This window comes from Lithobates pipiens, unplaced genomic scaffold, assembly GCF_037356315.1.
Source record: "Lithobates pipiens isolate NorthernLeopardFrog02 unplaced genomic scaffold, aLitPip1_a1.2 Scaffold_8, whole genome shotgun sequence".
Classification (NCBI taxonomy): domain Eukaryota; kingdom Metazoa; phylum Chordata; class Amphibia; order Anura; family Ranidae; genus Lithobates; species Lithobates pipiens.
In genome coordinates this window covers 381726641-381753754 of record NW_027507903.1, presented here as the reverse complement: position 1 = coordinate 381753754, position 27114 = coordinate 381726641, and the positions used below count along the sequence as shown (strand labels likewise).

Below are 27114 nucleotides of genomic sequence, written 5' to 3'. Positions count from 1 at the left end.
CAGTCTTTCATATTTATTAACAGTCAATTTGCAAGTCATGAGCTGAAAATTGTGTATGTTTGATGAAAAAATGTCCCTTTTTGATACACAGGAAGACCTCAGCCAGGACGAGGCTCTGGCAAGTGGTACACAGGAGGAGGCGGGGGAAAGTGTCAGCCAGGAGGTGGCAGGGCCAACTAACACCCAATCTCAGGTGCCTCCCCTCTGCCTTCCATACAAAAGGCACAGGAAGGGGACTAAAACAGAGGAGGCAGCACTGGCCCTCATCAAGGAGGCTAATGACGCCTGAAATCCACCCCTTAATGCTGTAGAGGCCTATTGCATCTACATAGCATCCAATTTACAGCAAATGGAGGAGGGCCAATGGCGAAAATGTGAGAAAATCATTTTTGCAACCATCCACAAGGGGTTGAGTGGTGAAATAACTGACGACCACCTGTGTGCGCTCCCCCATCCTCCTCCTCCTCCTGCCACAAGTCCACCTCCAGAGCCACAGCCTCCAGGGAAGGCTGCAGGACAGCGTGGAGGGAAAGCTGTATGGAAGAGTCGAAAGTCATTGCCTGGCTTAAGTCTGGTCTGACAGAACATGCAGCCTGTTGTAGTACCACAGCCTGGGGACATATATGTCATCTGCTGCTGTTCCTGTTCTCTGGGATTCCTGGACCAGATTGACCTCCTTTCTATATGGACTTCTCAAGCTACCAAGTTTTGGAGCCACAAAGTTGATGTCTGCCTTGGGGGCCAAGGGCTTTGCAAATTCCAGCAATTTCTCCAGCGTTGCCTTCATCTTTATTTTGTTATTATGATGGAAAATAAATTGTCGTCATTTTTGTTTCAGAAAATACTTGCCTATGTGTTTTTCTTCAAATAGCAAATAGAAAATAGAAAATATTTTGGGTGAGTAGGCAGGTACATTTCAAAAATACAATGTCAAAATTAACAAGGGACACCAAACAGGTTTACAAATACAAGATAATAATGGTGCTGTGGAAACTTGACATAAAAAATAAATAAAAAAAAGCATGAGAAAATAATATAATCCAAAAGTTTTGATTAAAAAAAAAAAAAAAAAAAAAAAAAAAAAAGGACTTTAAATTTTTTATTTATTTATTATGTAGATCTGGCTTAAATTAAAATAAAGATTATTCAGGTGATACCTAGAAATAATAGATACCTAGATATAATAAAGAAATAAGTTTGTAATAACTCTGTGAATATGAGCAGCAAAACAACCTCATTCTTCTAGCATTATAAAGAGAAAGCGCGTCATTGAACAATTTAAAAATTTGCAGTGTGAAGAATCTGCTATCTCCATTATGAACGCTAGTTTTACCAGACCGAGCGATTCCGTGTCGTACTCGATTCCGAGCATGCGTGATTTTTGGCGTGTCAGAATTGATTAGTAACGCGATCTGAATTTCCGAAAGAAATTCCAATAGAAAGTTTTTGTGTTAGGAAAACTGAGAACATGCTATCAATTTTTTGCTGGCAGGAATTCGGCCAGCTAAATTTCCGATGGAGCATACACACGGTCACATTTTCCAATGAAAAGCTCTCATCGGTCTTTTGCTGACCGAAATTCCGATCGTGTGTACGTGGCATTAGAAACACTATCATCCTAAAAATATTGCAGATGCTTTTAGTAACTATTATGGCTCGCTTTACAACTTGGGGAAAGATCCCCTTACTTATCAACCTGATCCTAAACTGATTTCCTAGCTAAACTTTCTCTTCCTCAATTAACCACGGTTCAACTTCAACAGTTAAATTCACCCTTTAATCTTTTAGAAATTAACACAGCGATTGCATCGTTACCATCCAACAAATCCTCAGGTGCCTCAGGTCCTGACGGCTTTATAGGGGCATATTATAAATAATTTTAACAGATCCTAGCACTGCACTTGATCTGATTATTTAACGATGCTGCTGCTATTGCCTCTTTCCCCCAGAAATGCTTAAGGTACTGATTGTAACACTACCTAAGCCGGGGAAAGATCCATCCGTTCTGCACAACTTCAGGCCTATCTCACTTCTCAATACGGATACAAAACTGTATGCAAAACTCATCACGAGGAGGCCGATAGACACATTCTCCCTGACCTTATTCACTCCGACCAATCTGGGTTCACTAAAGTGTACCAGACCTCTGATGTCACTAGGCATTTAATAAAAATTATACACAATGCAGATCTCTCGGGAACACCTTCTCTGCTCCTAGCTCTGGATGCAGAGAAGGCGCTCGACCGTATTCATTGGGGATATTTCACTAAGGTGTTAACAGCTTTGGGCTTTACAGGTCTTATCCTATCAGCTATCATGGCCCTTTACTCTAGCCCTTCGGCCCAAGTGTTCACATCTGGAGTTCTCTCAACCCCGTTTAATATTGCAAATGGGACACGTCAGGGCTGTCCACCATCACCACTAACTTTTAATTTACTGATGGAGCCCTTGGCGTGTCACATTCGTAACCACCCACATATCTCAGGGTTTAAAACGCAAAACTCCTCACATACTGTCAGTCAGCCTCTTTGGCGAATATGTTATTTTAATGCTCACGGATGTGGAGAAATTCCTGGCTTCGGTGCACCATACATTGTAATATGATAGGCAGCTGAACATTTTGTAAAGTAAATGAATCCAAGTCTTACATATTGAACGTTCCTCAAGCAGTACAAGAGACTGGCCAAAAAGCACCCATACTCATGGGAAAGTGTAGGGATTACGGTAAGTACCTTTGGCATAACCTTAAGACCCAAAACAGATGACCTATATAAGAATAATCCCATTTATAGACAAACTTAGATCTATACTCCAAGAACTAGCTAGAGTAGAACTATCATGGTCAGGCAGACTAGTGGCTTTTAAAATGATTATCCTATCACAGTTAATATACTTATTCAGAACCCTACCAATTCCAGTACCAAATTCCTTTTTTAATGCTACCCAATCAATAATCAACAACTACATATGCCAAGGCAACAAAGCGAGGTGCGCCTTTCCAAGACTGACCATGACTAGAAGAGCAGGCGGGGTAGGAATGGTGATCCTGAAGGACTACTACATAGCCACAATACTAACCCAGCTTAAGGCATGGTTCCCTACATCTACAAAGAATAGATGGACAGAATTAGAAAACTGCCAAACCCCATAACCTGGACCACTTTCTCCTTACAAGCCGTTACATCAACTTCCAGCAAAAAACATTATCTCCCACGATTTTAGCATCCCTACAAGCCTGGGAAGCACTTATTACAACTCCTTTTCAACACACCAAGCATTCTACAATATCCTTACCAATACAAAGTTTGAATTCAGCCATACCCGATCTGAACATAGGAAGGTGGGTTATCAATGGGATTAAAACAGATGATAGGGCCAATCCCAAAATCCTTTCGATCCCTCCAAATAGAATTTGACCTAACGCCCCACGATTACTATGCCTACCTATAAATTACCCATTTCATGCGTACACATCCTACAACTGCTGTATCTCTACCATGGAATATGCTTCAATTTTACTCTACTCAAAAAACGAACACTAAAGGTATGCAATTGTTCTATATGATGCTTAACGACAAAAATGTATTTACCAAAACATCTGTAATGTCCACCTGGGAAGGGGAAATGGGGAGCTCCTACACACCAGACCAATGGCAAAAGGCTTCCAGAGTGACATATGCGGCTACAAAGAGTGTTAACCTATGAAAACTAACCCAAAAGATATCACTTAGATGTATTTGATGCCTTACAAGATAGCAAAATTTGCTCCTCACTCTTCTGCCTTATGCTGGAGGAAGTATGGGGAAGTCGGCACTCTGTATCATATTTTATGATCTTATCCAGCAGTAACAAAATATTGGATGGGAGTGTTTCAACTATCACAAATCCTGAATATTAAAGTACCTATGTCTCCAGGTAAGGCACTCTTATCACTCAACATTGAAACAATCCCTGGGGAGACTAGAACGGTTGTCACTCATGTGTTGAGTGCTAGACTGGTGCTAGCCCGTCATAGGAAAGACCACATAACTCCTTCTATACATGAAGTAATAAGGATGACTCACACTCCAGCCACATATGAGCTTCTATTTGCCACCACGCAGGGCCAGTCTCACCAAGCGGGTCAGCAGTGAAAACCTTGGCTGGAATGGTATGATAGACACACAGAGACGAGGCGTAAAAATGTTTAGGATATACACAGGCCGATGAATAGTTAGTTTAGTTTATATTCAAGTTTGTGCAAAGTTCCAAAAGTGTGCATATTTCACTTATACTTCCAACCATTTGGTAGCTCTGGAATAAATGCTCCTGGCTCTCTGTGCGGACAGGATAAGAGCTGGAACCAGCTCATGATCTAGTGAATAGCTAACACCAGGGGTTGACAAATTTGCTTGGAATCTAGGAGCCAGCTAAAAAAAGTTAGGAGCCTGGTCCGCGACACCGATCTGGACCTGTCCCTGGCCTGACATGGAGACGAGTGAGGGGAAGATGCCCCCAGCCCCCCCACCTGCCTCCAAGTCATTGCCTATAGCTCTTAGGAGGGACATTTTATTTATTTTTTTCAAATGACAATTTTTTTTTTAAATTGCATTTTAGTGTAAATATGAGATGTGAGGTCTCTGACCCCCCAGATCTCATATATAAAAGAGGACCTGTCATGCTTTTTTCTATTACAAGGGATTTTTACATTCCTTGTAATAGGAATAAAAGTGACAATTTTTTTTTAAAAGCGCAGTGAAAAAAATAAAAATAAAAGTTAAAATAAGAAAAAAAAATATTTTTTAAACCCGCCCTGTCCCGCCAAGCTTGCGTGCAGAAGCGAACGCATATATGAAAGCGGTATTCAAACCACTCATTTGAGGTATTGCTGCGATCGGTAGAGCGAGAGCAATAATTCTAGCCCTAGACCTCCTCTGTAACTTAAAAGGTGCAACCTGTAGAATTTTTTAAACGTCGCCTATGGAGATTTTAAAGGGTAAAAGTTTGTCGCCATTCCATGAGTGGGCACAATTTTGAAGCATGACATGTTGGGTATCGATTTACTTGGCGTAACATTATCATTCACAATATAACAACAAATTGGGCTAACTTTACTGTTGGTCTTATTTTTTTTACTTAAATTATTTTTCCCCAAAAAAGTGCGCTTGCAAGTCCGCTGTGCAAATACGGTGTGACGGACAGTATTGCAACGACCACCATTTTATTCTCTAGGGTGTTAGAGTAAAAAATATATATAATGTAAAGGGAAGGAGACTGGCAGGGGAAGCTCCATTAGCATTGCTGGTTGTCATACCAACAGCCACCAGAAGAGGGCGTCAGATTCCAGAAGGAACCATAGGATTGCAGAAGGCCTCAAAGCCGCGGGCTCAATTACTGGTCGCCGGCGGTGCGGCCCGACGCAATCACAGCCGGGGGGGGGGGGGGAGGCTGGGGTCCACAGAGACAGGATACCCCCAGATGTGCTGCCCCAGGCGCCAGGTCGCTAATTCTAGTCGCAAATGCGACCTGTTGCCCGGGTTTTGTCGAGCCCTGGCTAACACAATACTAAAAGATCTGTGATGGATAAATGCTATAGGATGACGTTATCTTTTGACAGTCACGTACTATTACAGCTGTGTCACAATTTAGCATGATTGCTACTATTGTATTAGTAATTTAGGTTTAAAATCAATAGAGAGATTGAAATTAAAATGAAATAATTTAACCACTACAATACCGGGCACTTTCGCCCCCTTCCTTCCCAGCCCAATTTACAGCTTTCATCGCTCTCACACTTTCAATGACAATTGCGCGGTCATGCTATACTGTACCCAAATGCAATTTTTATTATTTTGTTTGCACAAATAGAGCTTTATTTTGGTGGTATTTATTCACGACTCCGTTTTTTTTTTTTTGCGATATAAGCGCAAAAAAATAGCGGAAATTTGGAAAAAAAACTATTTTCTTTTTTCTATTTTTAAAAATCCAATAATATCAAATTTTGTCATAAATTTAAGCCAAAATGTATTCTGCTACATGTTTTTGGTAAAAAAAAAAATCCGTTAAGTGTATAATAATTGGTTTGTGTGATCACGGACATATGTACGCAAATGATCATGTACAGATGTGTGCAGGTGATCACGTACATATGTGTGCAGGTGATCACGTACATATGTGTGCAGATAATCATTGGAACATGTGATTTTAGTGAAACATATGTGGGGGACATCTGTTTATTTGGGGGCATGTGTGGTGACGTGTATTGTGGTGACGTGTGTTTACTCTGTAGGTTTATACTAGACTAGTGATCAGTGAGTAAAAAGCTGTAAAAACCGCTCATACTCACTGATCACCAGCCGGCTGCAACGATCTGCTCTCCTCTCCTCAGCGACGACTTCCGTGTGAGGAGAGGCGAGCCGATTGCCTAGTAACCAGCTGTTTGTTTACATCACATGACGGCCGTGATTGGACGCGGCCGTCATGTGATCAGGAGGGCCAATCACAGAGCCCTCCTGTCGATCCGAGATGCGCTGTATCCGGGTGACACGAGCGCATCGGGATCGTGCCACTGTGCGGGCACGCGCGCGATCCCCCTATTTCTGACGGACGCTCCTGAACGTCCAGTCAGAAGGACTGTACATTGGCCGGGTGGGAAGTGGGAAAAATCTGTAAAATACTAAAATAGTCCTTTTTAAATAAAATAGTAAGTGCTTGACAGAAAGATCCCAGTGTCAGCAATCGTATGGTTGTGTTGAATCACGCAGAAAGCAAAAACTCCACCACCATGTGCAATGGCTGCTTAAGTCAACTCCAAGGGTAATGGGCATCAAGCTGCTGGAACAAATCTCCATATGATGTAATCTGTCATAGATCATTACACATGTAACAAGGAAAATAACTCCTCATGGTGTAGTATTAAGCATCGTGTTTTATTAAAACAATAGATAGACTTTACAGTTAGAATCATGAACATGCGAATGGTAAATGACCAAGGGGACACACATCAGCGAGATGCTGGAAATAGAAGACTCAGCACTTGATAAAGACACGTGACAGTTAAGCAACGCATCGGCAGGAGCCTGGTGCCGTCACTTTCGGTTACGGCCAAAACCAGATGTCTTCCAATTCCAGCATCTCGCTGATGTGTGTCCCCTTGGTCGGTTACCATTCGCATATTCATGATTTTAACTGTAAGTCTACCTATTGTATTAATAAAATGTGATGCGTATTGCTACACCATGAGGAGTTATATTCATTGTTACATGTGCGATAATCAGTGATGGATTAGCTCATATAGAGATTGCTCCAGCAGCTTGATGGGCATTACCTTTGAAGTTGAGCGGCCATTGCACAGTGTTGTGGAAATTTTAATATATATCAGATGTCCCCCAACATCAGTTTTGCTACAATACGCTCATGCGAGCGTGTCCGTACATACAGACACCGGTGAAGGATCGTTGGTTGCAGAAACCTCCCCGTGGACGCGGGAGATCTGTTCGCCCTTTAAAGGGATGTTCGCTTATGCCTCACCAAGAGACTGGCCACCTCATGACGACATTGTGCATCTACGCCCCCGGCAAACAGACCCACGTGCGTGGGAACCATAGTATAACTGTACAAAACCATGGCTCGCTAAGCCTCGTGGAGTATGGTTCGCACCAATGGTAATGGTGGGAATATGCACACGGTCCTGATCAGAACAATGTGAGCCACATTGTTTCTCAGCAGGAAACTGCACACTTTGCTCTGCACATGACCGATTACATACGTCACTACTGGATATCTATTTGTAGCTATACATGTGTCCGATTGGCTGATTGTAAAGCAACCTTCCTTCCTTTGTTATCCCTGTTCAGTTCTATAATCTATAAATAAAAAAGGCCTGCCCCATTCAAGCAGGATTTATATGCTCAACGTGATGCTAGCGTGTGTCTGTGTTACTTGGAGATATACAAACACGTTTTCCCAGCATTATACAAAAGAGTAGGGCTGAAACAACTAATCGATTAATCGACAACTAATAGATTATGAAATGAAGATTACCAATTTCATAATCGATTAATCGGCCAGTAACAAAATGGGGTTAAAGTTAATGAGTCTGATGATATTCACCAGATTGACCCTTAAATAGTATATACATTATATCTCTCCTCTAATGGTATATACAGTATCTCTCTCCTAATAGTAGATACAGTATATATCCACTAATAGTATATACAGTATATCTCCTCTAATAGTATATATCCCCTCTAATGGTATATACAGTATATCTCTTCTGTCTGCTATTCTCAGAGTGGATTATCATTGCATATAGAGATATTTAATAATAAACTGCCTTTTTTAAAACTTTACATATTAACTAAATTATACACCGCATTTTTTTTAAGGTTACTAACCAATTAATCAAAACAATAATCGGCCAACTAATCGATTATGAAAATAAGCATTAGTTGCAGCCCTACAAAAGAGTTCTAATTGGCACAACTGAATTATTTGCTTTTAGGCAAAGCTCTTAATTTCTACGACAACATGGTGGTGGAGTTTGTTCTTTCTTCGTGATTCATCACAACTATATGTTTTCTGACACTGGGATCTGTCAAACACTTACCATTTTATTTAAAAAGGACTATTATTGGCGTTTACCATACACCTATTTTTTTTGCACTGGACTTATTTTAAATAGCACATTTCACCATGTTGAATACATATTTATGTTGTTTGATTTAGTGCCTCATCAGAGCACATCAGTGAAGGATAACAATTACCTGTTTGCAAGATTTTATAACAAAACTGTGTAAAAGTTTTTGTGTTTTTTTGGATCAAGATGGGGCTTGGGCAAGTATTAGGGGGACTACTGGATACAGTTTTTTTTATCTTTATATAACCACTTTAAAGATTCTTTATCCCCCCTTTCTTTCAGACCATCCAAAGAGTTTGCTTACATCCATCCTGGTAAAGAGAGCAGCTTGTTACATGACCCAGCCTTCCAGTACAACTCCGGATAAAAAATAACCTTGCAATAGGGGCACCGAAGTTGTATCCAGGGACAGCGTGCTTTGCTTTCCTTCCAAAATAATGCAGGTAGTTTTAATGATTTTTGCAACACTGAGCCTAAAATATTGTTTGCTTACATCACTGTGGCAAGGCACTTAGATTATAAATTCCTTTAAACTTACATGCGTATGAGGCAAAGAAGATTTTGCGATCCTTTATTATGCAAATTCTTAATAGCTCTAGTATCAATATAAATCAGGGATCTCCAAACTACGGCCCTCCAGCTGTTGTATAACTACATGTCCCATTAGGCATTGTAAAACTCTGACATTCACAGGCATGACTAGGCATGATGGGAACTGTAGTTCATGAACAAATGGAGGGCTATAGTTTGATAACACCTGATATAAATTCTAGTGTGATTTTTCCTTAACACAGTGTGCATGCATATTTCCAAACACGTGATTAGGTAATAACTTCCAGATTCTTACTTTGTCAAGTAATGCTTCTTGTCTAATCTTGTCATTTTTGAAATCTTCATTTACGTCAAGAATAAGCACTGGTGCATGGCGGAGAGACTCGAAATCCAGTCTATTTGATGGCAGAAGAGAATCAGTACATAAAAAGGAGGCATATTTTATATTTGAACTAAAGACATTTTTATTATCAAACAAAAATAATATTAATATCTGAAAAACATTAGCTTCCTTTATTCCCCTGTACAGGACGATTAGCAACACTGAGCAGGATTGAAAGAGAAGGAAGCACAGTGAGGTAGGTCCTTGACTAAAGCAGCCCATAAATGATAATAGGATTTTTTGTACTCACCGGTAAATCCTTTTCTCTGTAATTCACCGACCGACACAGCTCCTCTCTAACTAAATGGGTTGTATAGCCTGCCATTAGGAGAACTAGGCAAAATTGTTACACAGTACACAGAACTTTAATTCCGCCCCAGGGGGGCGGACCCTGTGCTATCAACCCTCCTCACTGCTCCCAGCAGCTTCAGTACGTCAACAAGCAGTATAACGTATAAAAAAGGAGGGGTGGGTGCTGTGTCGGTCGGTGAATTACAGAGAAAAGGATTTTATGGTGAGTACAAAAAATCCTATTTTCTCTTATATTCACCGACCGACACAACTCCTCTCTGTAACTAAATGGGACGTCCCCAAGCAGTGCCAAACGAGGGGTGGGAAAAAACAGCATAAAAAATTTCATCCACCATGGCAAGTGGGAACTAGTGAAACCAAACCCACAAAAAACAGCAGTATATGGAAAACCACACCATATAACCGGGCATCCTCAACAGGAGTGATCCCCAAAAACCGCAACATTGCGGAAATAATGCAACAGTGCATTTAACAAAAACAGTACTGCGTTTTTATCAAAAAAAAAACAGGAAAAAACTCAAGTGCAACTACACGGCCACCTGCAAAACGTTGCGGCCAAAACAAGCATCAGCCGATGCACTGATGTCTACCTTGTAGAACTTGGTAAACGTATGGACAGACGACCAGGTCGCCGCCTTACACACCTGAGCGACAGACGCTTGGTGTCGGAAGGCCCAAGACGTTCCGATTGCTCTTGTAGAGTGGGTTGTGATTGGAAAGGGGGGCACCTGCCCCTTCAAGGCGTAGGCTTGGACTACAATCTGTCTGATCCACCTGGAAATGGTGGCAGACGAGACCGCCATACCTTTCTTAGGACCAGCCACTGAAACAAACAGTGAGTCTGACTTCCGAAAGGGAGCTGTGGCAGACAAGTACACCTTCAGAGCCCTAACCACATTGAGAGCGTGAAGGGCCACCTCCTTGGGGTGCTTCGGCTTAGAACACAACGATGCTAATACAATGTCCTCATTGATATGAAAAGCCAAAACCACCTACGGTAGCACCACCTTATCCCTGTGGATGACCAGATAAGGCAACTTGCAGGAGAAGGCCGCCAATTACGAAACCCTCCTGGTCGATGCGATGACCACTAGAAAGACCACCTTCTGTGAAAGGGTCAACAGGAGAATCTCCCTGATCTTCTCAAACGGTGGCTTTTGAAGCGCCAACACCAGGTTTAAAACCCATGGGGGTAACTGGAGGACGCACCGGAGGGACTACATGTCGTACCTCCTGAACAAAGGTACTCACTAATGAGTGAGACGCCAGGGGTCGCTGAAAAAATAAGACAGCCAGGGCTGAAATTTGTCCCTTAATGGTGCTCAACGCCAATTTCTGGTCCACTCCATGCTGAAGAAACAGCAGGATCCTTGATATAGAAAAGGAGCGCGGATGCCACCCTTTCTCCTCACACATGGAGATGTAGGCCTTCCAGGTACGATGGTATATCTTTCGTGAAGATTTCCGCGCCCGCAGCATAGTTGGAATCACTGAGTCCGACAGACCCCGATTCCTCAGCACCTGGCTCTCAATAGCCATGCCTTTGAAGCCAGCAATGGTAAAGCAGGGTGAAAGATTGGACGTTGAGATAGGAGGTCTTTCGGCAGTGGCAGTCACCAGTCTGCCACCAGATGCACCAGGTCTGCTTACCAGGGCCGCTGAGGCCAATCTGGGGCAACCAGGATTACTGGAATCCCCTCGGCTTCCACTCTGCGAAATAGACGTGGCAACAGTTTTAGTGGAGGAAAGGCGTATATCAGTTGGTACTGATCCCACTGAGCCACCAGCGCGGCTGACGCGTTTGCCCACGGATCCCTCATCCTTGACACGAATCTCGGCACCTTCCGATTGAGACGGGAGGCCAAGAGATCCACTTCTGGTGTGCCCCATTTCAGGCGCAGCAGCTGGAATATCTCCGGATGCAACGCCCATTCTCCTGGGTCCAGCATCTGACGACTCAGTCCGCCTGCCAATTTTCCACCCCCGGGATGTAAATGGCTGACAGGGCCGGAACGTGTCACTCTGCCCACCGAAGTATGTGAGCGACCTCCCGAGCAGCGGCTGAGCTTCTTGCTCCCCTTTGGTGATTTATGTATGCCACAGCCGTGGCGTTGTCCGACTGTATCCTGGTCGGATGCCCTTGAAGACACGTCGACCACGTGTGGAGGCACAGCCTGATCGCTCTCAATTTGAGCAGATTGATCGGCAACCTGGATTCCTCCATCGACCAGAGGTCCTGAGCTGACTGAATCTCCATCACTCCACCCCAGCTGGACAGACTGGCGTCTGTAGTGATCACCATTCAGTTCAGAGGAAGAAACGATTTTCCTGACTGAATCACCGGGGACCTCAACCACCAGATCAGGGAATCCCTGACTGGTTGGCTCACCTGGATCTGCTGATCCAGGGACAACGTAGATTTGTCTCATTTTGTCAATATCTCCTTCTGCAGGACTGGTGTGGAACTGGGCACAAGGTACTGCCTCGAAGGAGGCCCCCACAAGCCCCAGAACTGGCATGCAAAAGCGGAGCGACGACCACTTGCGGTTCATCAGCAAATTGACCGCAGACCTGAGAGTCAGCAAATTGTCCGATGGGAGAAAAACCCTCGCTTCCCTGGAGTCCAACAGCAACCCCAGGTACTCCAGATGCTGAGTTGGTACAACCACCGGCTTCCTTAGATTCAACAGCCACCCAAATTCTTGCAGGGTCTGCATGGTGACCGCCACATCCTCCTCTAATTCTGAGGCAGAAGATGCTCTCAGGAGGAGATCGTCTAGGTAACCCATGATCGCGATCCCGCGCTGCCTCAGCAACGCCAATACTGGAGCCAGTATTTTAGTAAAGACTCCGGGGGCTGATGCCAGGCCAAAAGGAAGAGCCACAGACTGGTAGTGGGCTTCCCCTACTGCCAAACGCAGAAATTTTTGATGCCGAAGGCAAATGGGTATGTGCAGGTAAGCATCCTGGATGTCCAAGGACGCCAGGAAGTCCCCTTGATGGAATGCAGCGACAACTGAGCAAACTGATTCTATTCTGAACCTCTGCACCTTTACAAGTGATTGAGGGTTTTTAAGTCCAAGATTGGACTTGGGAACCACAAAGAGATTTGAGTAGAACCCTTGGAAGCGTTCCGATTCCAGAAGCGGTACAATCAACCCCTGATTCCGCAAGTCCTTTACTGCTCCCAACAGGGCCTCCCGGAAAACCGGGGGCACAAGAGTGCGGGAGGGGAAGAGTCTGTTTGGCAGCCAAGAGAGAAACTCTCTTGTAGCCTGTGGAAATCAGATCGCAGACCCATTGGTCGGAAAACTGGGAGGTCCACCAGGCTGCAAACTCACGAAGACGACCCCCCACCTAATAAGTGGGTGAGGGCAAACCTTCATGCGGTAGCACTTTCGGTTGCAGGCTTGTGGTTCCAGGGACACTTCTGACAGTCCATGGGCATCCTGTCGGGCTGGGGGCGTTTTGCCGAAGCACCGGGCAGACAAAAAAGCAGATTGTGAGCGGAAAAAGAGGGCCCTTGCCTGCGGCGAGGCTCCTTGGCCTTCCTGGCCTGTGGGAATAGTGTACTCTTACCACCAGTGGCATTCTGAATAATGTCATCCAACGAGGCTCCGAAGAGCCACTCGCCAAGGAAAGATCCATCAGGGCTTTCTTGGATGCCTGGTCAGCAGACCAGCATTTCAGCCAAATTAGGCGCCTCAGCACCACAGCTGACACTGAAGCCTTGGATAACAGAGGGAGAGTATCCAGGGCCGCATCACAAACGTACTTAAGGCCTTGCACTAGTTGGTCTGCTAGCTCCACGCAGACAGGGGAGGCGTTCTGCTCTCCCAATTCGGGGTGCAAACGTTTTTCCCACTCAGTCAGTGTCTGCGACACCAGTGTGGATGCCAGTACAGGTCACACGGCTGACCCCACAACCATAAATAAGAAATGAGCCACCGCCTCGGCCTTCCTGTCCGCGGGACCCTTGAAAGCAGGAGTTCCCTCAACCGGGATCGTGGTTACTTTATTTAACCTAGACACTGGGGGGTCCACGATTGGAGGAGCCGCCCACTTTTTGAGAAGGCTGTCCTCAAAGGGGTAACGCACCGCCAAATTTTTGGGGACCGAAAAGGTCCGTTGTGGGCCACCCCATTCCCTGTAGATGAATTTGTCAAAATAAGTCAAATACGGGAACACCTTAGGTGAATGTGCTGGCTTGTGGGACCCAAAAGGGACCGGAACATCAGCAGAGGGATCCACTGGCCCCTGAATCTTCAGGGTATCACGCACAGCTGTGATAAGCTGCTCCAACAAGTGCTTTGTTAAGCCCAGACCCGGATGGGGAATCATCCTCACGGTCCTGGTCAGCCATGTCTGCTAGGTCAGAGCAGGGGTCACTAGCCGCAGCAGGGCCCGAGTCTGCATCAGAGCTCTCCCCAGAGGACGGGAGTCAGGGGCCACTTACGTGCACCTTTCCTTCCACGTGCCACCTGTATCTTAGCAACATAGGAGTCAACCACCGTCAGGGTGTCCATGCACACCATGCTATCCGCAGGTGACCCGGTTGCTATAGCCTGGTTCTGGGGGAAGAAACACCAGTTTCTGAAGCCATGCTGACCCTAGCCTGTCTGCCACCTGCAAGGGGACTTAGGACAGTGAAGGTCCCACCCTCCTGCTGCTGCCGCCGCGTGGGGGGGGGGGGTACTTAGCGCTAGACTCACCACCCTGGGGCGTTCTATGAATGCCACTAGCAGTGCCTGTAGTCCCTAGCAGGTTCCCAGTTGCAGAGAGGAGAAAAACTGTAAGCAGCAGCTGCTTATAACAGCGGTAAAATGTTCTGCAGAGCTAGCTTCAGCGTTCAGCAAGGAGCCATCCAGCGTCCTGTACATACAGTGGACACAGGAAACAGCAAGTGAGAGCACATGTAATGCTGCCACAAGAGAACGGTGGTGAAAAAAGCATTCAGGCTTCAAGAAAATGGCTGCCAATGTAACTAAATAGGAGATCCTAAAGAAGATGGCTGCTGAAGCTCACCAGGGGAATACAGGCTTTCCCACATCCAAGATGGCCGCCGGACAGCGTCATGCGGTGACAGAACAAAACTAGAAATGTGCTGCCTGCCTACAGCCAGAACAACCTCCACAAACTTTTGCCCAGATCGGGGCCAACGCCAGCCGCGCAGAGCCCCCACAGGTGAGAAACCAGCAAACCCACACACATTACCCGCAGCCACCCCCCTCAGAGGGGGGAAGGAAGGGTGATAGGGACTTGGGAGAGAAGATAGGGAGGTGAGGTGGCCCCTGAATCGACCCACCCAGGGAATGCCCAGCTGCTCACCCCACCGAGGCAGGGAGAGCCGTACTTACCAGTCCTGAAGAGCTGGGAGACATTCCATCACAGACCTACTCCTGCGCAGTTACAGGGTAGCTGTTGGCCCGGTATACTGTGATCCAGACAGCAGTAGCCCGGTCATATGTATACCCTGGAGCATTGAAGCTCACGACCACCTCTGGAGCTGAGGCATGTCGTGGCCTGCCGAGCCTTAGCTGCGGCCTGCTCAGGCTCGATGGCCAGACTGGGGAGACTACAAGAATATTATTAACCAGCCTGTCACCCAGCCGGCAGGTGATAGAAGGTCCCAGGATCTTTCATCTTCCGCAAAAAAAATCAAACCTGCAGCAAAAAAAATGGACCGAGAGGGCCCGCAGGGTTCCTAGGTCATTCTCCTTACTAGGCAAAATAAAAACTGAAGCTGAAGCTGCTGGGAGCAGTAAGGAGGGTTGATAGCACAGGGTCCGCCCCCCTGTGGCGGGATTAAAAGTTGTGCATTGTGTAACAATTTTGCCTAGTTCTCCTAATGGCAGGCTATACAACCCATTTAGTTACAGAGAGGAGCTGTGTCGGTCGGTGAATATAAGAGAAATATATTTTTTGTTCAATTCTCCATATCAGCATTCTCATCATCGCTATAATCCATACCAGCATCCTGATCACAGCCATACCCCATGCCAACATTGTGATCACCGCCATTCCCCAATACCAGCACTGTGATCACCACCATACCCCATAGCAGTGTCCTGCTGATTGCCATTCCAGTGTCCTGTTGACCCCCATATCTGTACCAGTGTCAAGAGCCAGTGTCCCCAATTCATTCCACTGTCGTGGTTTGTCCTGTTCTGCAGGGCCTCTAAAAATTTAATAGTCAGGAAAATAGATATGTAATTTATGCCCCTAGAACACCATAACTGCTTCATGTCGAGTGACATCCCAGTACTGGCAATTCTGCAATTAGCAATAAACTTAGGCCAAGCATAGACACTAAAATGCAACACTCTCTCCACAGCCCTAGCTTAGTACACAGAAGTAACTTATTCATTTTATAAAATTTTATATCCCGAAAGTGGGCAGTGCATAGAAAATATACACAAGAAAAAGTTACAAAAAGAAAAAAAAACACACATAATTTGCTATAAGCTACGAGAATAAAAACAGATAAAAGCTAAAATAAACTTTACTGAAGTTTATCCTTTGGCAAAAGCATACCAAAAACCATGTGGGGATTCCCCCAGCCAGAGAGGGACCAGCTTCCTGGAAATCACGCCGTCCATATCTCAGGTTTTCCAATTTATTGAAATATAGGTGTGGGCTGGACTTTAGCCCTTGGCCAATCAACCCTGGGGGGATGGAAAAAGGGAAAATACTGCGCTCCTAGCAGAGTGAATTTTAACTAAACACAAACTTAAACCAGCAGCTAATATATGTTGTAAAGCGCTGAGCAAACTGTTGGTGCTATATAAAACCTGCATAATAATAATATATGGAATACACACAACACTAGAAGACAAAAAAAAAAAAAAAAGGATAGCTGCGCTAATAGTGACACCACGGGTAATAAACCAGTGCCAAGTGAAAATATAATATATACATATAAATCAAATCGAGGCTTGGTTAACATTGTTATGTATTTAAACGTGATGCGTCAGTGCGTTGGCCATACCCCAGACGTCATCCTACGACGAAACACGTCGGGTGTATAGGACGTGCTGATGCCATCACGTGTGACTTTGAGCGAACGGGCGCTCGCTAGCTGGCCAGCTGTATACGCTAATTTTACTTCTAGGTTAGTAATTGCTTTTTATATTTTATACATTAAACTTGTTTAACAGTAATACACTATGGGAAGTTCCCATTGTTCTATTTCTGGGTGATATCTGCTACATATTAGAGAGTCTCCGCTACGTCCCATCAGCCGATCACCGGTAGCTTTGGGTTCCTGGTTTGACGCCCTTTGAGTTGTTTATCCCAGATCTTCTAAACAAAACCCTGGCGGGGTGTTTAGCTGCAAGCTGTTGTTGCTTGCCTCTGGTAAGCGTGTATTCCTCGCGGTGATCAGCACGTGATGGAAGATTGCATGATTTTATCACAGTCTCCTAGTTATTAAATTGGGACTTTATTGAATATTTGATTATTACGTTCACTTTTTATTAATTTTTTATCACATTTATATAGACTTAATTTAAGCACTCAACTTATTTTGGCTAATAAAAAAATATAATAATATATTATATATATATATATATATATATATACACATACACACTTTTTTTTCCCACTTAGCACTGGTTTATTACCAGTGGTGTCACTGTTAGCGCAGCTGTCTTTTTCAGGATATTCCTGTCTCAGCCCAAGGATGTTTCATGTTCTGAAATTACCAGAGTTGAATTTTTCCAGAACGGTGCTGATCGCTGTGTTGGGGATAGGATTTCCAACATTAGAGCATCAGTCTGATTGCGATGGTACCCGCCTGCCTGCCTGCCGCAATCAGGTGCCATATCACGGTTTTGTGCGTTTCTCTAGGATTCTACATACGCTACCAATACAAATTGACATGTACTTATAGCCAGACATGTGTATGAGAAAAAGGAACTATTATCTTTGATGCTAATATTTTAGCTTTCATAAGAGATAATAGATGCCTTAGATCGTTTGGTACCAATTAAAGCTTGCAGACAATCCAGGGCCTTGTGAATGCCCCTTGTAGCCAAAATGGCTAGAACTTTCTTTGAGGCTTCAGAAAAGAGGCAATCTAGGTTTACTCTGATGGGAACTTTATTGGCATCTAGGTGTCAACTCTATCCTAGAAGCTGGCTTTGTCCATTTCAAATGCTAATAGAGGGACATATAGTATTCAGTAATCAGTTATACACATATCTTTAATATTACTGGCACAATTGCCCTGCTGTTACATCCACATTCTCGCTTATGTTACAGGCTCTCCTGAGCGATTGGGGAGCCTGGTAAGGAAACGACCAGCAGCATATAGCCCAGGGCACACAGTGAAAAGAACAGATGTTGTTCCTTCCACTGTGCGATATCCGAAACCAGAAGCAATGAGGATTTCTTCACTTTGGTTATGGTTCTTTGTTTACCTGCCCATTACCGGCAAGGGAAGCAGCCAGAGCGTTCTGTGTCTGATCAGCTGCATTGGAGGCCAGAGGAGAGGTCTAGGCTCTAACAGACCCCAGACCTCTCCATAAAGTGGACCTGTCACAACCCATTCTGTCATAAGGGATGTTGTTCATCCATTGTTATGGCAATAAAGTTGATCAAAAAAGTTTAAAAAAATAAAATGGTCATGCACGCATATGTAAATTGTGATCGCATCACACATGTGAAGTATCACCGCAAATGCAAGTGAGAGCAATAATTTTAGCTCAAGACCTCCTGTGAAACCCTAAACTGGTAGCTTGTAAAGGCTTTTAAAGTGTTGTTTATAGAGGTTTTTAGGTTCCGTAGTTTGGCACCACTCCACAGATGGAAACAATTTTAAAGCGTGAAATATTTGGTATCTATTTACTCGGCGTACGTATATATATGTATATATATATATATATATATATATATATATATATATATATATTAATTATATTTCAACACAGTTTGGTTGTGTTTTTGTGCATTAAAATTCATTAAAGTGGATTTTTCCCCAAAAAATTGCATTTGAAAAACCATTGCACAAATACTATCACACAAAAAAATGCAACACCCACCATTTTATTCTCTGGCGCCTTTGCTTAAATATTTAATGTTTGGAGATTCTAAATAGTTTTCTAACAAAAAAAAAATGTTTTAAACATGTAGGAGAGGAATGTCAGAATTAGCCCAGACTAGAATTGGTTAAGTTGCTTCTTGGATATCGGGCAACTCTGTGTGGCTAGGCCATGACAAGTCTCACACACACGTGGTATCCCTTACTCGGGAGGAGCAGCAGCCCCTACTCCGGAGGAGTAGCAGAATGCGTTTTGGGGTGTAAATTCTAAGTTAGCCCATGCTATGTGTGCTCAATATATCTTATTAAATTGACAACTTTAAAAAACATATTTTACATTTTTTTTTCCCGAATTTTCAAAAATCTTGTGGCAAAAAAAATTAAGTCTTCAAAAGACTCCACATGCCTCCTAAAAATACCTTGGGTTGTTTACTCTCCAAAATAGAGTAATTTGGTGGGTGTTTATTCTGTTCTGGTGGCCTAGGGCCTCCAAAAACGTGATAGGTAGAGTAAGGAAATTAGATTCACAACTTTTGCCCTTGGATTTCCTGAAGGTGGTCCTTGGATTTCAGATCCTTCTATGCAGGGGCTAAATTCTTCAGTGAAACTGAGGACGGCCTTCCAGCATTACCAACCTCTACATGCAGATGTGCTCTTTCTGTAGGAGACGCACTTTCCACCAAACTATACATCACATTTTTTTGCATCATGCCACGCCCAGCTGCAATTGAATCTTTGCCTGACGACCAAGACGGAAAAGAGACTCGGATGAACTCAGGCCTCCTCCTATACATGAAAGGACAAACCAGGTACCATGCTAGCCTGTAAGTTGACATTGATTTCACCGAACTGTGCTCCCTAAGGTTAGGCAAACTAATGGTGCCCCAACTCAGAATCCAGATGGTAATGGATCTTTTTCATACTTATTATTCCTCATTGTATGGTGAGCGGGAGAACCCATCAACTGAAGCCATGGATACATTTCTTAACGGTCTCACTCTCCCTTCTCTCTCTGCCTCCCACCGAGAGATTTTGGAGAAGAAAATCACAATAGAAGAGGTACTGATTATTCAAACAAGCCAGGGCTTCGAAGACTCTGGGCCCTGATGGCTTCTTCACAGCCTATTATGTGCAGTTAGCACCCCACCTTCTCCCATTTTTCATGGCGGTACAAGATGGCACTCCCCTTGATGCGGACTCCAACAGAGATAACATATGTTTGATACCCAAACTAGATAAGGACCATACCAACAACAAGGATTTGAAATTCTTAACAAAAATTTATGCAAATCGGTTTAACTTATTTCTGGTGCAATATATCCATGTTGATCAGGTTTGATTTGTTTCAGTGCGATAGGCCGTGGACCAGATCCGACGAGCCATAGATTTTAGTCTCTGTGCTGGGATGGTGTAGGAGCCCAGCGAGGTGTACTTTTGTTACTGGACCTACATAAGGCCTTTGACTCATTATCTTGGCCCTTTGTGTTTTACATATTGAGGGCATAGAACCGTGGACTGAAATTCCTTAATCTCCTAGGTGCTCTATGTCCAAATCCGTCAGCCAACATTGTTGGGCATGGTCGTAAAATCTGACCTTCTGCAATTTCAGAGGGGAACTAGGCAGGGATGGCCTCTTTCGCCACTCCTCTTCGCAATAGCAATTGAGACTTTAGCAATAGCCATCAGGTCCCACCCCAATATTCATGGCATTGAATGTGGAGGCACAATACATAAATGTGGCCTGTTTGATGATGACATGTTGCTATTCATAACAGATTAGTTTACGATCCTGCCAAATTTATTTGCCTATCTGACTTCGAAGATATTTCGGGGTTGAGGGTGAATCAATTAAAATCAGAAGCACCGAATATATATCTCCCAGACTTGGTCCTGGGATCCTTACAGACATTCTTTTCTTTTAAATGGAGTACCCGTGTACTGCTATATCTTGAGGTCAAACTGACCTCTGACATTGCTACACCGTACAGGGCAAATTATACCTCTATGACTGTACAGAATGAGACCTGAAGACCTAGCAAATTCATGATCTTTCTTGGATGGGCAGAAAAGCGGCCGTCAAGATGATGATCCTTCCTCGAATATTATACTATTTTAGGTCCCTTCCCATTACATTTTCACTTGTATTTCTTAGGAAGTTGCAATCTATGATGTTTAAATTTATCTGGAACAAAGGGGGCTGTCGGGTGGCTGGCTCCACCTTCTAAAAGGCGAGGCCGGCTGGGAGTTCCCCATTTTTTGCGATATTATAGAGTGGCACAATTGGTCCAACTATATAAAATATTGCTGAGACATACAAACCTGATTGGGTCCACTTGGAGGCACAGGCTAGCCAGACTCTACCTCTGGATCTCCTCACGTGGTTTCCCGCGAGGGAGCGTTGAGCGGTGTTGAGCCCCTTCCTTATCCCACTCCTTGCATTTATCGGACACAGCATGTAAGTTATAACCTTTAGAATCTCCCCATTTATCGGTGTCCACTTTTCAATAATCCTCACTTCCTCCCAGGCAAACAGATACAGCAATTTACATGGTGGATCAACAAGGAGCAATACAGAGGAGCGCACTTTATAGACCATAACGGGATAAGAAAACCTAGCTACTTGAAGGAAACATTAAAGATGCCACCCACAGAGACTTATCGTCTGTGCCAAATCATCCATTTTATGCAGACCCTAACAAAGGATCAGGTTGACAATCACCAGTGACAGGACAGAAGACTCCCAGAGGTGCCAAAACAGCGTTGTTTGCTGACCTGTCAGAAGAGATCCGCAGACATCTTTGAACACTTATATTTTTCATCTTTCTTAGCAGCTAAAATAACCATAACCATAGCACAAGCATGGAAATCACCTGTTATTGATGTCACATCGGTGAAACATAAAATATTGTTGATTATCATGAATGAAAAAATTGACCAGCATTCACAGAGATAAACAAGCTAGATTTGAGAGTGTTTAACCGCTGGATTGCATAACTCCAAGCTCCCTAGACACTGGGCTACCTTGCGAGCAGAGGCCCAGGTTAAGGGGACCTACTCTATTCTGATCTTCTTTTACTTTTCTTTCCCACTTTTTTTTTTTTTCATTTCTCACTTCCTTGTTTTTGGTTCAGGTATACTATATTGATAAATGTTTTGTTAGGATGCTGAGGGGGGATGGTACAGCTTCCCCAATTGTACTATACTCTCAGGATCAGGACCCCTTGGGTGGCGGTATCAGGACCCATTTTAGATGTTAATGTTATATTTTACTATGTTCTGGCAATATGCATGACTTGCTCTAATGTCACTTGATAATTATTCTTATTTGTTGAATTTTTGGACGCCTAGTGATCGATACCTTCGGATATAAGGCCTTAGGGAAATAGTCATGCTAACAATTAGGCCTGGAATGCTAGGCCTGAAACCTCTTGTGGCAGCTCTTCTGTACAGCCGGTCAGGGCCTCTGATCCCTTTGGTTAATGAATCCTTGTTTTGACGATTACTTGATATACTGCAAGTATACTTTTTTTGTATTGTGCTTAAAATTCTTGAAAAAAATAAAAAAAAGTCTCACATGTGGTATCCCCAAATTTAGGAGGCATAGCAGAATGTATTTTGGAGTGTAATTGCAAGTATGCCTATGTTATGTGTGAGAAATAGCTTGTTAAAATGAAAACAAAAACACAATTAAAGGTCTTCATTTTCCAAAAAAAGACAAAATATTCTAACAACTTAAAAAAAAAACCTCACCATGGCTCTTACTAAAGACCTTGGACTGGGTACTTTCCAAAAAGGGGTCATTTGGGTGGTATTTGTACTGTCGCTGCACTGTCCTGGAAGTTTCCTGGATATTCAGTTAACAGGTAATAACCCATGTTCCCAAGTTATCTTCCAGGACAGCTTACACAAGAGGATTGAAAATAAATACTTTTGGAGATGTGGGGGGGCTGCTTGTAAGACCTTCCTTCCAAATGACTTGTTAATACTGGAGGTCAGACCTAAGCAACCATATTGCTATGGTGCCTTTTGTCGCCACTCCTTTGTACGTTCAATGTAGATTTTAACATAACTTCTGACTTCAATTTCTTATTATACTCATTTTCTTTTTCATTAGCAGGGTTTCCACAACAGGAAGAAATTACCATCTGATCTGTAATATGAAAATCCATCGCCACTTTTAGTAGAAAATCCAGGTCCAAAGTAGGGAAAATGTTATCCACGATGATATTGCAATAAGGTTCTTTGCATGGAGTAGTACACTCTTTTGCGTAAACCAGCAAAACTAAAAACACATATTTAGCACGAGGCACTTTAATGAGCATACGTCTAAAGATTCGAAAAGGTTTAGAAAAATAAAAAATAAAAACTCCTGCGGAACCAAATCCCAAAAGGGGAATCTACTATTTGGGACTTCTAGAAATTGCTTTTGTAAACTTTTTTTTATGAGACGACCGTCTATTAATTTATTTTCCAGAAAGTTAGTTAGAGGGCTGTTACCTGAACTTTAAGAGTGCCTACTGATAACTTCTGGTCTGCGCCTGCCTGCAGAAACTACCAGATTGAATTAAGAATTGGGGCATATATTCCCTGACCTGCTGGTATAGGACCCATGTACTCCTCCATATGTTCTACTCCACGGTTTCTCCATTGTGTTGGCGATGCCATGTTGTTGCATATGTTTTGGTCCTGCTCTAATGTACAAACCATCAGGAAAGAGGTCAGTCGGCTGATTCATAAGCTGATAGATCTCTGGAGATGCACCCAGAGACATTTTTACTAAACATTACCCCATTTGAGAACTAGGTAAAAGAGATCCCTACTGATCTACCTGCTTAATGCGGCCAAGGTGTGCCTCCCACAAAAATGGAAACACAAATAGCTGTGGTTAATGAGATCAATGATATGGAATACCTAACAGCAGCCATGAAAAGGAAGAAAAATTCAGCAAAAAAACAAGGTATTATTGGCATGACTTTCAGTGTTCAAGAGATTACGCTATGTACCCGTCCCCTTGATTTATACGGGCTCAGGCTCAGTAGTGATTGACTGCTCGGTATCCTTTGGTTTCTTGAGCGAGCACCAGCCCCTGCAACAAATCCTTTCTTTTCCTCTTCATTTTTTCTCACTCATTCTCCCCTGATCCCCATCTATGTTCTAATTTGTGTTTTACAGAAAAGAAAAAGAAACCACACTCTTATGGCTTATGCCTGCATGGGTCGAACTCCTGTTTACACACTAGTATTCCATGTTCATGCATTGTATGTTCTAGGGGCCTTGTTTGGAACTATCGTTTTTTATGTAAATCGGATTCCTAACTGTAATAGAATTAAACAAGACAACAGTTTCAAATGTGTACCGATACTTTTTACCATTACTGTTAAATGCTTTATGAAAGTTTCTGATCTGCTATGTTTGGCACACATTTTGTTGTGCTGTACTACGTGCTTTGCTACGTGCTGTGCTGAAAAGCAAAATAAAAAAAAAAAAAAAAAAGGAAAGGGAAGAATTGGGGCATCCATCAAGTCACTCTCTTGCTTCCAATAGGAGAACCTTTTCCAGATTTTGTTGTCTATAACATTCTTGGAACACTTTCTGCTGTTTAATATAGTATTTACAACTTTCACCGAAATGCCTCCTGTTAATGAATTGCTTCCACTGAGAATCTACACTGCCAAGTCTAGTTTTTCTGAGGATGGTACACTTTTCCTTGAAACAGAAGGTCTAGAGAACCATACCCTTTTAGGCCAAAAATGCACAATAAGGATCATCTTGTCAGGTCACCTTGAGCTAGGCGACAGATGCACACCATTGGGATCAGGAGTGCACCGCAAGGTAGTGGACCCTACGGCGGACTGCTGCGGATGGGAGTCAAGGTGGTAAGGAAGGCAGGACCACTGGAACATCAAGACGGATCCCACTGGGGTTAGAGCATAAGATTCCCTAGGGTGCAGAGTCTAAGAGCCAGCAGGTGTTCACCAGAGCCTCTAGTGATGTGGATGGACTGGGCTGCAACTAGCTCCAGGTTGCGACCCCCAGGGTCCCCCAGCTCACGCCCACAGTAGGCAACAGGAGGATAGGGATAGTAACAGGATAAGCCAAGGTCAGGGCCACAAGCAGACAAGGAAAACAGAGTTCACCCCAAAGGTTCAGGGTCACAGGCAAACAGGGATATTCAGGGACATGCCAAGGTCAGGGTCACGAGCGGACAAGAATAGTTGAGAACGCGCCAAGGTCGGTAAGAGAAACAAAACAGAGCACACGGCAAGCAGTAAACAGGAAGCCAAACACACAAATGTTGATCAGCAGGGTTGTCCTGAAGTGCACAGCTTAATATAGAGTTCTCTGATAGGAGCTAGGGTGGAGCCATGCTAGAGGAGGGATTATAAAAGCAGTCAGGTAAGAGTCGACTGGTCTCTAGAGATGAACACATAGAGACAGGTAAGCTGACAAACTATTGCATAACCATGACACATCTTTGCTCCTGTCATCAATTTCTAAATTACCCAAGGTATTAGACACTGTGGGTATGTTGGGGTTCTTGACCGCAGGGACTATATGACTAAAATGTGCAAGATTTTGGGCGAAATTAAGACATACCCCCCTTCCTTCAGATCCCAAATCTATATACAAGAGAGATCTAGAAAGGATGGTGTCCAAAGGGATTAGAGACTGGCATTTTGAACAAAAAAAAAAAAAAGTTTATTTTTGGTACCAAAGGTCAGATAACAGATCACCAATGCCAGCGGGTGATTAATGAAACAGAAAGAAAACCTTATACATTAATTTATTCCTGTGGACAGTTGTCACTTCAGGCCTTGGCTCGGATAGTTCCAAAGAGCCGATATATGATGCTCAAGAGGATATTCTGTAACCGAGATGAATTTGTGGCCCAGACGAAAGTCTTCACCAATAGATTTTTGAAGAAGGGATATACAGAAACCAGTTTGGTGACCACTTTGGAGTCGGTCAGACAACTCAACATGGATGATCTTGTCGAAAGGCCACCTCAGGGTTTTGTGCCTTTCTTACAAGAGGTCCCATTTGTATCCACATATTCCCTACAGCATAAAAGCATCAAAAAGATGGTGTTGAGACATTGGCATATTGTCAATAAAGACAGAATCTTGGGGACAGTCCTACCGGATAAGCCACAGCTTGTTTTTTAGAGAAGCATACTCTGAGAAATAGTGTCCCCCTAAGATTTTTGATCCCCAAAAGACAGGATAGTTTTTTTCAATCAATTGACAGGATAATACCAATGCCAGAGATGCAGGGTATGTTCCTTTAATAAATTGGACTCAAAGGAGAACCACTAATTTTGTGTCCACTAGCACATTGATAAATCATGATATTAAATCATTCATTACCTACTCAATAGTGGGTGTGGTTCATCTGTTACAGTGCCCATGTGGACTACAATACATAGGGAGGACTAAACGGCCCCTACAGGTTCGCCTGAATGAGCACCTAATATCAAATCCGGGTTCAAGAACCAGTGTCCAAAAACTATCTGCTTAAGCATAATAAGGATCCCTCAAATACCCTTTTTTTAGGCATCGACAAATTTAACCCTAATTGCAGAGTGAGCTCCCTGATGAGGGAGATTTCAAAATTAGAGATGTCTTGGATTTACAAGGCCAAGACTTATGTGCCTTATGGGTTAAACATCGATGTGGATGTCAATGCTTTTATCGATAATTCATGAATTATGAAAAGTACTGTAAACCTGGTCTGAATCCCATACCTATGTTTTATTTATAGGTTTTTCATTTAATTCAAATTTACGTCTAAAAATTAAAACAATAATTCATACTTATTGCCAGGATTTTTTATTGCTAAACAACAGTATTAAAAAATGGCTCGGCCAATTTTTCATGTATGAGAGAAATGTCAGAATTGGCCTGGATGCAAAGTGGTTAAAGTTATTTCCTTTTTTTCCCCTTTAATCAAAATTTCATTCACGTTACGGAGTGTAATTTGTTAGTGCATCACAGACAAGCCCTTTCGCATATGAGGGGCTGCCCAAATTCAATATGGCGATGTGATCTTCGTGTCCGGGACTCAGACCGAGGTGTGAGGGTATTTATGGTGGCGAGTCAGCACGCTGCCCGTTCCCCATTGAGAATATCATGTGACGAAATGCGTATGAGGTGGTAACATGCTGACGTCACCACGCCATCTCATTGAGAACGACGGGAGTTTTAATTTGTA

General features: G+C 43.4%; 1 protein-coding gene across 2 annotated transcripts in view; it reads right to left on the bottom strand.

The window, feature by feature from the left end:
- LOC143964150 (deoxycytidine kinase 2-like) overlaps positions 1-27114 on the bottom strand; it is a 321867-nt gene that overhangs the window by 77219 nt on the left and 217534 nt on the right. For both annotated transcript variants that reach the window (XM_077473842.1, XM_077473843.1), the window contains exon 6: positions 9465-9564. In XM_077473842.1, the coding sequence (XP_077329968.1) occupies positions 9465-9564 (100 nt within the window). The remainder of the gene's footprint in view (positions 1-9464; positions 9565-27114) is intronic.